Here is a 12297-nt window from a genome sequence, read left to right as displayed (position 1 = left end):
TCATCATCTTAATTACAATAATAAAAACATCAATATACTACTACTACTACTTATACTAGTATCATCATCATTATCACATAATGATGATATCAAATTACTAGAGAAAGATGAAATGTGAACACGAAGTAATTTACCTTGAAAGCGATCCATGGCAATCTTGTACGTGTGGCATACATGTTACGTCAAACTAGAATATCTAAAATGATATGACAGGTACATTATGAAGTCCTTGTTCGTAATAAAAACTATAGTAGCCAACAATATCCAAAACTTCCCGTGTAACAAGGCAATGTCTTCTTCCTGTTAATATTCAAGTCGTTGGAATGATGAAATGCAGTTATGAAACATGGATTAATACCTTAATTACTTTATTTCAGTAAGTGTACATGGGATCACAAAATATAAAGAAGAAAGATTCTTAAATACATTTTCTTTCATTCAGAATGATAGAATAATTTTGATTTAATTGACAAATTAAAGTGTTTTGTATTAAAATATCCAAGAGAAATGTCAATTTATATATTGACAAAATAATACAGATTAAGTTTCATGAAGGCATAACAAGGTGATGTTAATTAATCAAATCGTGAATGCATTATCAAAAGTGACGCCAAAGAATTCACCACACTTAGGAAGTACTTTCTAAACAATTCATAGTGATTTCAATAAAAGCATTATAAGAACATTTTACAGAATGTCTGCAACTTAATTGACCGTAGAATCTTGTCGAAATGAATCGTTCTATGGTAATTACAAGATTTCTATTTTGACAAGAATGGTGCGTTTAATAACATAAATTTAATTTAGTGTACGTCTGGTGACTATTCAAATTTTAGTATATTGTTTTGAAAAGTGCAACCATTGCGTTCAGGTATAAACCGTCATTGTTCACATCCTTGCATAAAATATGTTGAAAACATTATTTGTAACATGGGCGTATCTGTAAAATCACTTTCTTCTATCCCGAATAATTATCAGTATCACCTTGTAATTGGAAAAGGAAGTGATCATAAACTATCTGCATGGATTTCATATCATTTAATTGTCATCCACGGGAGAGCCTCATATTCTTCGACTATGTAATTGGAAAATAATTTCTCAATTTCTCAAAGAAAGTCAATGTTAACAATGTTTTTAAGTAAAAGGAAAGCTAAATATATCAGGCTATTTGAATGGAGTTGTAAACCATTAATAAATGTTACGGTTTATATTGCCATATCAATATTTTCAACACATCATCTTTCTACTATTGAATGATATTTCAATTTATTTCATACAGTTATTAGAACAGCTCAAATCTGTCTTCTCATTTCGATCAATGTTCACAATTTCATTTTGTTGAAAATATTTAATAATGTTTACATTTCTGTCACTTTTAATCATCAATGAATTGTCTGTATACCAGTCATTATCTCTCGCATCATCTCAGCTATCGTGGAAGTATGATGTGCAATATTACCAAAGTTCTTGTCATTATGATGATGGCAACCATCTTTCTATTCCACTATAAATCATTTTTAATTTATAATACAAATATGTATCTATCATGGCCACATTCTGGCTTGAAATATTTTTTCATTCTAATTTATTTTTATATTGCCCTTACGCTATATGAGCACTATCTGGAATACCACACTCCATTTGCAAAGAAGAGTGAAATAGGAAAACAAGACGATCCGAGTTAGCATGTCTTAATACGATTCATTCTAGCAGAGTACACGCAACATTCGCCATAAGATCCTAATCTCATTTCACAAAATTGGATTAATTTCGCCCGTACATGATATTAATATCATAGGCGATCTCCTAGTAAGGCACACGATACAAGCATGACCATGTGTGAAGGAAGAAGACACTTCAATACGGGACAAGAGGTGAAAATTTGATCGACAGTCAGTGTGATTAACTTATAATGAAAGTCAAGATTAATTTTAGTACGATGATGACCTAATTATGAGACGGGCTATGATTATGCAGGTACATAGGCAAACTGCATGAGAACCTCCACGAACAGTCCCTTTCGATAGGAAAGGTGTTTGTTATCTTTCATAAAAATAGTCTCTCCATTATGACACGGTTTCGTAGTAAAGTATAAGGTTTATCTCAGGTGTGCGCAAGGCAATTTTCGATGATAGGAAAAACACACGAACATGTTGACTCATGCACTTTACCTTAAAGCATTTAATTGATATTAAATCGAATTGTCCCCTTTCTTATAATATACCACTCTCCAAAACTAGGTCGTATGGGTTATTTAGCTCAGAGATGTGACATCAAACATTACTATCATCCTTGCCCTCTTCATTTCTTCTGAGATAAAGATAGTTTTGGCCATGATATTGAAATGTGGAAGAAGAAAGTATGTCACTGTTTTCGGGAAACATTTTTCACTCTAGAGTTGTTATTATTATTGTAATATGCTGTAAGATTTTTAATTAACAAAATTGTCAGAAATAATTTTGTAACTATTATTTGTTAAACACATTGTGGAAATGAAAGTGCTATCGGATGGGTTGAGAGAGGAAAATACTGGTTGGTATTACAATAATGTCTTAAATGGGTCAATAAATTCTAATATATCCTACTATAAATTGTATAGATGTTTGCATTCATACTTTAAGAGTATGGGGAAAGGGGAAATATATTATTATATACACCAGTGACCATTACATATTCACTGGGGCATGATAGCGCGGAAGTCAAGAACAGCATAGTACTAACGCTTTCAATTATATAGGTTGTACCTGACCTTAAAACAAATTGCTACAAATGGTTGCTACTGATCCTGGTGACCTTTCCTTGTCTGTCCCGTCCAATTACGAACCATAATGGCACCTTTAAGGTGTCGATAATAAAATAAAGAGCTTGATATTTCATAGTGGGTTACTTGAAAGGCGATAACGCCTTTCTGAATTAGAAGAGCTCGTGAGATTTCTACAGTATATGTGACGTCATCTATAAGGAAACGATTTCCTAAATTATGTTAAACGTCATAACTGCAATGTTGGTTATTCATTGGGTCAGTCCTTCGTTAGCAATTCTCTTCAACCCACATGCACATTAGTATCATTTTAGCTATAATATTTATCGATTAGATTCAAGCAGATGTGGTATATGATTGGATAGCATGGAAGTATACATGTATGAGTAATAATTGTTGCAATAGTATAGTGATAGTAGTAGTAGAATTAGTAGCAGTAGTAGTAGAAGAAGAAGAAGCAGCAGCAGCAGCAGCAGCAGCAGTAGTAGTAGTAGTAGTAGTATAGAGTAGCATTAGGCCTGTCTTGTGGTACTATTTGCAGCAGCATCAGCTGCAGTATTATAGAGAAAGTGGTTTGTCCTTATAAGTAGTTTCTTACTGTGTTATATAGGAGAGAAATTTGTAGAGTATTAAAATAATATTCAAATAATTAAACATAAATACAAGATACATGAAACGAACATCATTTTGATTAATGAGCATTGTTTAAAAGAAAGAACTGAGGTCAGCGCAGTCGATGATTTGAAAGTGTAATAGAGAAACTCGATCGGGGGGGGGGGGGTAATTAAGGTAACGAGGTAACAACATGAAAAGATTGGTAAAATTAAGGTCAAACAAGGTTTTATGAATTTAGACTATCCGTCAAATTGGCGAAACATCTAAATATGACAGATTCTAGTCGTCCTTGGGCTATGCTCGCCATAGACATCAATGGCGACTGAATTCTGGCGTTACATTATTAGAAAGTCGTAAACGAGAATGAGCGGATTAAAGGCTACACTGTTCCTTCAATGAGCAGAAGTAAGCACCTATTCTAAAACCACATCGACAGGTGACCATACACTCATCGTGATGTAATTGGTCAATAAAGTAACACTTGCCGATTATTTCAACCAGTTCATGCAGATTGAAAGTAGGCAACCGCCGTAAATATTCGACTTCCTAAACACAAACACGGGACATGCACATCTACAGTACACTCACACTCACGCTACAATGTATAACTTAGCGTATAATGTACACTGCTCCTAAACTCATCAGTCTTTGTCACTTCTTAAAAGCATAGTAGTAAAAATGAATATGGATCAATATGATCAAGGGGGTAATCAAGTCAAGTCACATTCGATTAGCCTCTAAATTATCTAGTAATTAAAAAGACATAGGCACACCCGCGCGTAAATACATACACAGTGCACACACTACAACAGCAGAAGATTACTTGCGCTCTTTCGGGTGGCATGTGGTCATTGAACATCGACTTGAAAATTTATCAATGATAAAGTGTAGATTTTAAGATTGGTTAAAACATCTCAAAAATCAGTAGCTATCTACAAAATATGGATTAAATCTTAGAACATTCTCCTAAGATTCTGAACGATGTATTTTCTTGAAGTTACGCGATGATATCGTGGTCTTAATGTTTGTCTTTTCTATATAGTTGAACATTGGTTTAGGGCTACTAGTATGTTAGAAATTTTTTTAAAAAATGAAATAACATCAATCTTCACCTAGTCATGCTAGGGGTAGGCTAATAAATCTAGCATAATATGTCCTGTGGATTAAAATAAAAGTAATTATACATGATTATGATATTCATATCTCAATCGCTTTGTTATTGTTCGAAAGTGCGATTTAGCGATTAATTTACAAACCTTTGAGCAATATAGAGTCATAAATATAAAACATTTATTTCAATAATTACCGCCATTCAGAGTATTGTTGATTTATTATCATGTCTCAATAGCAAAAACACCGACCGGTACTTTGTTAGGGGTACCTCAAGGTTCAAGTCTGGGTCCTTTGCTTATCATATTTTTTTATATTGTGACACAAATAAAAACAAAACTGAATAATGAATTACGAGGTAAAATTTTAAAAAGAGGAAGAATCTAAAGTTGAATGACATAAACGCGAAGTAATTTCCTTACTGAAGTTGCTACCCTGGGTAGATAAAACGTTATTATTATTTTTTTTTATTATTTATGTCAAACAATATTTGATAACTTTTTTTGTTATCCAATATTATCTCGATCATTGCTCATTTCTTATTTACCCCCAAAGACGTTTAACCTATACATTTATAAAATTCAGTAAATTAATCTGGACTTGTAAATAAAAATGGTCAATCTTGTAAACGCTTTAAAAGTGTTAATCTTGATTTATTGGTTATATTTATTTTGTTTTAAAATCTTTTTAATTATTAGTGTATGCGTACATAATAGGCCTACTAGTTAAAAATTGCAAAGCATGACTGGTTACTACAACCCTCGGTTATCAGAATTTGACTTCTTCATTTACAGAACACCCTACTTTGATCCCTGACCAAATACCACCTCTATCTCAATTACAATCAGTACATTTCTCTTCTTATCCCACTCCTAAGCAGGCTTCTGTCAGCGGTTAAATTGTTCTTAAATGATCCGCCAGAGTTTGGCTTCAGACCGCCCGCTTACCCTCTGCTTACGGCGATAAACATGCGGCTACGATCAAGGGATAGAGCGCGGAGAGTTCGTAAGTGCCCCCCGAGCTGTCGGCCTATTATCCGCACGGCGCGAAGGGCTCACCCCGTAGAGCAACGTTTGTGGCAGCATGACCCCATTGTGGCGTTGCCTATTTAACGCGCAGTAGGGATTCTGGTCATGTCTGATTGATACTTGCTTGTCCTTCCTCAGAGAGTTTAATCTTGGAGAGGGAAAAGATACTGTTAAATATTGTTGTAGGTATTGTTATCATAGAGCCTGGGTTCTCGTGTACTTCTTAGAGTTGAAATTGTTTCAATTTGTTCCTGCTTGATTCGGCCTCGCTGCTAAATCGTCTGGGTAGATGAAGTTCACGTCCCCTATTCATTGCCAATGTACATTAATATCTGCACGTATGGCTGTATTCACTTGTTTAATGTCCCTGTTTTCATGCCATGTACACTTAAAGAAAAATGCGTGCACTTTTTGGAGTTACACGAAAATAGCCTTTAAAACACACATTTCACAAGATAATTTGAAGGCAATCTTATCATGATGCACTGTAATGGCAGGGTTAATGGCAGAGTTACTGTAGTTGTTCCCAATAATGTTTCTAAACAGCTATTAATTTCTTGCACTTATGCCTTAAGCCCTAAATTTTGTGTGGGAGTGTGCTTCAATGGAACGAATAAGTTAAAATTAATTATTGAAAAAATAACACGTTCATATCTGCTTAAGATTTAAAGCACTTTTGTCCTTCCATTTGAAATGATCTATTGTTGGTTTTATTCAAAAGTTCATGGTACAAGAACAAAACCTTGGGCTAAGATAATTTGGTGAATATGTAATTTACAAGATTTATATCACTGATTGAAGTATTACGTTGATTTATCATTAATGGTTCGTTTCAATATTACATAATTACATTAATAATAAAGATGCAGCGTGTATGAATATTCATCTTGTTGCATTTCAAGTGAAATGATAATCACCAACATCTTTGTTCAAATCACCTCAACAAATAACGAGACTTTTTTAAATCTAAAGTGGCGTTAAATCAAAAGTGATATCCAATCATATTTGAGAAAAATATAAAAAAAAATGATTGGTAAGATGTTTTAAATTGTGGTGACGTCATTATAATCAATTCCTTTTATAAAGTCGATATTTTTGGCTGTACATTTCTTTCTGGGATATACAAATTTAATTGTTCCTTATTTAGCCAGAATTTCATCCTTCCCCTTCCAAGAGAAGATGATTGTCGATATTGGCTTGGCACTACTTACCAGTCTCAAACACAAATCGAATAAGACTTGCAAGACCGTGCGTGCAGTTTAACAATCAAAATAGGGTGACTTTCTCGACTTTTAATCATGAATTAGGTTGTCAGATACAATGGGATCATGACTGATTTTTTAGATGCATTGTTTCATCTAGGTCTAGAAAATGTCAGAATGATGATATCGAGACGATCTTATACAACTGTGGTATGGAGACATAATAGTCGAAGGCAAACAGACTGCCTCCGTCCTTCCTTAGATTTAAATTGGCACCTGTTGTCAGCCCTATTGCCCCTCGTGATAATTTCGGCCACAATATTGTCTTTGTGTTGAGACAAAGTAATCTTCGTATACGTTGCTCAATAATCTCATTCATCGTTATGAATGTAATTTAATGATGCCAATCGAGTGATGCTATATTAAATAAAACTGTATATATGCCAATCGCAAAGGCACATTTTCTTTCGCTAATTTCCAAGTGATCAAGTCTTTTGGGGAATACATCATTCATACTCATTGCAATACTTTCAATGTTCAGTTCATATCTTAACTTCTTCTATGGACATGATTTATGTGACGTCACTCATGCATGGTTCGTCGAAGTGTGCGCCAGTTTCTACGCCATGCGTTAGCAAAACTCCTTGAAGATTTCAAACTTTGTTATTCTTAAATTGGCCCTTTGATATTATTTGGGAATTGGTAGGGCTAATAATGTTTGAATCGTATTTATCGATTGAAAGATCATGACGGTTTTACATTGGTCAATATAAAGTAACCCTCCTGTAGGCTCAATACCCTTAACCTTCTCTGTATAGGGTATACTACAGGCAACAAAAAAGTAGTGAAACTTTGCTGGAGGGCTAAGGAGTGTTCCAAGACCAGTAGCGCGTTGCTAAATTGTGTAGGTGGAAGCGAAGAAGGATGAGAAAATTCTGGCGGAAGGGGGACGGTCATTGCATATTTCCGCGAGGCTGGGTGAAATAATTAGACCAATTTCTAAGTTCTTGTCTCGATGCGATCAGCTCAGCTGCTTGAGGATCAGCCCAAGACGGCAACGTAAATAATGACGCGCTTCCGAGAACCACTGTGCACTTTTTATGTACTCTCACTTCCACCTATAGCCTACGTTCCTTCATTCTTTGACACGCACGCGTCTTACACATCACCAATTCATTTCTAGATGTCCATTCGAGACGCAGTCTGAGTGTCGCGTTGCTCGCGCAGGTTACAAAACCGTCCAAGAATGCGTGAGTTTAATCACCAATAAGTATCGGACGCGCCGCTGCCAATTTGCAATGGTGTTGTCTTGTACCCATCTAATTGAAGCTAAATTGGCAAAACCAATATTCATCCGTTCTAGTGGCCGACCTCGTTATTAGGTCAGAGAACACGTGAAACTGTCCAGTGTTAGAAAATACTTATTCTATTATCTTATCAGCACGTGTCCGGTTAGATGGATACCCGATTCTTGTTAGGTGACGAAAGGGCTACCGTGACCTTACATGCCCTTGGTTCAAGAAACCAGATTACACCTTGACAATAGACACAGTCCGCAAATAGGCCAAGAGGCGTACAGTGGGCCCTTGCAGCTATTGAGGGGGTGGGGTGATGCACTTTTAAAAAAAATATTGGGTAAAAATGTTCCATGAGTGTAATTTTGTTTGTCCAACCAACATTTAGGCACTTCTTTGGGGCATTTTTATTTATCCAGTGTGACGAAAATTTTACCCATTCTCAAGTAATTGCTGCTTATTTCTTAACCTTACTGGACAATATGCTTCCCTCATTGGGTAAAATACTGCCCCAAATTGGTTGGACACATAATCACCCTCGTGCTGGTTAAAATTTTACCCAATATTTTTACAGTGTGGACGGGGAGAGGGTACTTAGTCACTTAGTAAAAAATAATTCCTATCTTACAGCCTCCTTATGTATAAAAGTCTTTTCTATTCTGTTTAGTACTCTTTCACCGTTTTATCTTTCCTTTTATCCAATATGTATTGGAGGGTAAATATTGATTTTCTTATTTTTTAAACAAAAAAGCGCTGTTTGTTTTTTATAACGATCTTTTCATGGGTTTGTGAACGTGAGTGTAATCATTTGTAATAAGTGTCCATGATGTAATCCCTCAAATTACATAACTGATTCCCCAAATGGACATCCACTTAATATCTTTGACTTTCGTAAGTTTTAGGCTTTGATCTTTATAACGGTCAATTATGAATGATGAAACAAATCTTCGAAAAATAAACTACTGCTAAACCAATATTGGCACTAAAACTTCTAAAATATTTCTCTAACATCCTATCCACCGCAAATAGTCTAAACCTGTGCAATCTCCTATTAGTAAGTAGATCTGTAACTTTTCTAAGTGGCATACCGCCTACTAAGACGTTCTCCCATAGGGCATTCACAAAAGAACGAGAGAAATAAAAATTTCTGTCGTGATCCCCCTCCCCCCTCAGCTTTTAGGTATCAAGTCCTTGTGTAAAAGTAGAGAACTTCCGATATGTCATATTTTTCCTTCCTCTAACATTTTTGCTCGTCGATATGAGAGTCCCATGGGCTCGTCAAAATGGAAGTCTTTCATCAAAATCAAGACTATTGTCTCAGTCGGTCTGTGATACTTGAAAACATGAAAATACGGCAAGAAAAACGAGATTCTCTTTTCATGTCAAGGCCAGAAGAATCAAAACTATGAAAATAATACTTAGGATAGCAACTCATCATACCACAATATAGACTATATATCGTGCATGGAATTTCCCTATTTTGAACATTAATTGCAATTATCGACAATAAAATAAAACTAATCGTTAAAGTTTAGTTTATGCCCAAATCTGTCGAAAAGTTCATTGTCCTTAAAACCATATTTTTAGGGGCGGTGTTATGTTGCATTTTGGGTCGAAAGTAAGGTAAGAATTGCATTATTATATATAGTCACCAATTCGTTAATTTTAAATTAGTTCTAAATTCATGCGAACGCTCCACGCTATATAGCCATGAATATAATTATCATGATTGTTGTTAGAGAGTGAAAGAGAATGAAAATGATTAGGCCTAGAGTGAAATGCTAAATCAAAAATGAGATAGTAGTATATTGTCAAGGCTACTTTGAACTAATGTACGGATTAGACATTGGATGCTTAACATCGATCCATGCATGGACCATTAGTAACTAAGGCATTTAATTGAAATACCCACTAATGTGTGATTGAAAAGGGATGTGATTTAGAAAAGTGGGGAACGATTTCAGAGAAGTTTTCCTACAGATATCCTTAGATTTATATAAATACAATGCCTTTTCTATGAGTTCAAATCCATGGCTTGTGTGTCGTGCAAACCACTAAAGATTTCTTCCAAGTCGATCACCTCGTTGAGAAAGTTCATTGTATGATCCTGTCTCAACGTCACACTCTCCCAACAAATCCATGAAATCCAAAGAGATCAGAAAGAAAAATGACGCGGTTCCTTGCATGTGACACCATAACTAACTTTCTACTAAACATTGCCATTTGTTTCTTGCTTAAACCCGGGGATTATTTTTGTCGAAAGATTTAAAATATCTGAAATATCCTTCTTTTCCCTCATTTTTTTCTCGATATATCTCGATGAGCTCCTCTGTGTGCTGTTGCTTTCAAAGGGTAGATAGTTTGAGGTTTGTTTTGTGTCAAAACTGTGATTTGTACAAACCGGAAAGATTTGTTGGAAAATCCTCGAATATGTCGGTTTTGACCTTTGCGGTGGAAGATATTCTAGAATAGGGATAGTGGTATGGAATTTGAGAATGACACGAGGGACTAAGGGAATTAGACATGTTAGACAATAATCTATGATAAGAAACAATGAAAACATCTTCAAGTTCTGTGCTAAAGATATCTTTCCATTACTTTCTTCCAAAATGTTATGAAAAGTAGGTACTGGCTCTTAATAATTATGTCCACTTTTGCCACAACTACACTCTCTTTAAGCATATCAAGCAGAAGGGTCATCTTTTCATAAATCTTGATTAGTGAAGTTTGGAGTATTACCAATGACAATAATTGATAACAAAAAATCCATGTTTAAAATGTTGCATCAAAATTAAGAAAATGACTAGATCCATTTTTACAATTAATCGGTAAGGGAAGACGAAGGTGTTCATACACTATTTTATTCGAAAGCATCTCTCTCCCATGGAAACGGCAAGCTTTCCCTTCATAAAAAATGCATTCGCGATTTACTTTAATAAGCTAGTGGAAAACCTCTTTATTACCTGCCATTAGGCTTAAAAGATTAACTCGTAATCTTTTTACAATCATAGAGGCACAATTAGGAGGTAGATTACAGACTTCGATGATGTTATTTTGGCAACCAGTCTGACTATGTTGCTGTTGCCGTCTTTTCATCGTGTACCTGTTCTATGACTCAGTCAATGTTTCCTTGAAATATTGTGCAAAGGATCATATTGGCAATGTTAACATGACAACACTGTATGGCGATAGAGGTACAATATTGTCAGATTATTTATTTGGTATAAAAATATTTTGCTTCATATGGAATTTTCAGTGATCGAGACTGAATGTAATATTTGTTTATCTTTCAGTAATCTATTGTGATAATTATCATTCTTGTTATTATTTCCATTATTGTTGTTTTTGTTGTTATTATTTCAATTATAATAATTATTATCATTTATTACTATTATTGTTGTTGTTATTATTATTATTTTGTTTCAGTTAAGTGGATTATTCTATGAAATAAAAGAGACTTCTTAATATGGCTCATGAATCTGTTCTTGCGTTGATTCATACATGACTTTATTGATTCGTTTATTTCATTGATATGTTTATTAATTTGTAAGCAATCTTCATTATTTATTTTGAAATATATTATATACCTTCGTTTTATATTTCCTAATTGAATTTCTCTTTGTGTATTTCCATATGCCTCAAAACAGAAAAAATATAGATATTACAGACAATGTGAATACAATGTTGAAATACGTGTGTTACATTTCTAATTACTTTATTTGATATTACCGAACAATAGTTACCCATTATAAAACATGATAACAAAATATTGTCATATATACTGAAATTATATCATTTGATTGGTCAAGAGAGATCTATAATACTTGTAATGAATGATTTTAATTAGGATGTTCGAATTTCTCTAATTTGTTTGTCTTTATATTTTTTTTAATAGGAGTATGGTGCTATCACCGAGTATGACGAACAGTGTGACAGATACACAAGGCATCATAAACATCATAGATAACAAATTGAAGATTTTAAACAAACGACAAAGAAGGTTGGTCTCTCAGAATCGAGGGGCATTAGCCGCCATTAACAGAGCAGTCAAGATGGCCGTTTCAGAATGTCGATACCAGTTTAAAGAAAGAAGGTGGAACTGCCCGACTTTCAACAAAGATAGGGGTCCAGAGAGCCTCTTTGGAAAGATTTTGAATAGTGGTAAGTGTGAACGTTTTAATTGTCTTATAGCAGTCTTGGTTATACAACAAGATTGAGGCCCAACTGAAAACAAAGAAAATGAGCGAAATTAACATTAATTTTATTGTAGAATTGTGATTGGGTCT

General features: G+C 34.5%; 1 protein-coding gene across 1 annotated transcript in view; it reads left to right on the top strand.

Annotated features, from left to right (window-relative positions):
- LOC121424114 (protein Wnt-1) overlaps nt 1-12297 on the top strand; it is a 38329-nt gene that overhangs the window by 9039 nt on the left and 16993 nt on the right. The window contains exon 2 of the mRNA XM_041619716.1: nt 11907-12172. Coding sequence (XP_041475650.1) covers nt 11907-12172 — 266 coding nt within the window. The remainder of the gene's footprint in view (nt 1-11906; nt 12173-12297) is intronic.

The sequence above is a fragment of the Lytechinus variegatus genome, chromosome 1 (genome assembly GCF_018143015.1).
Source record: "Lytechinus variegatus isolate NC3 chromosome 1, Lvar_3.0, whole genome shotgun sequence".
Lineage (NCBI taxonomy): Eukaryota > Metazoa > Echinodermata > Echinoidea > Temnopleuroida > Toxopneustidae > Lytechinus > Lytechinus variegatus.
The sequence above is the reverse complement of the archived record's forward strand: the minus strand, read 5'-3'. Positions and strand labels throughout refer to the sequence as shown.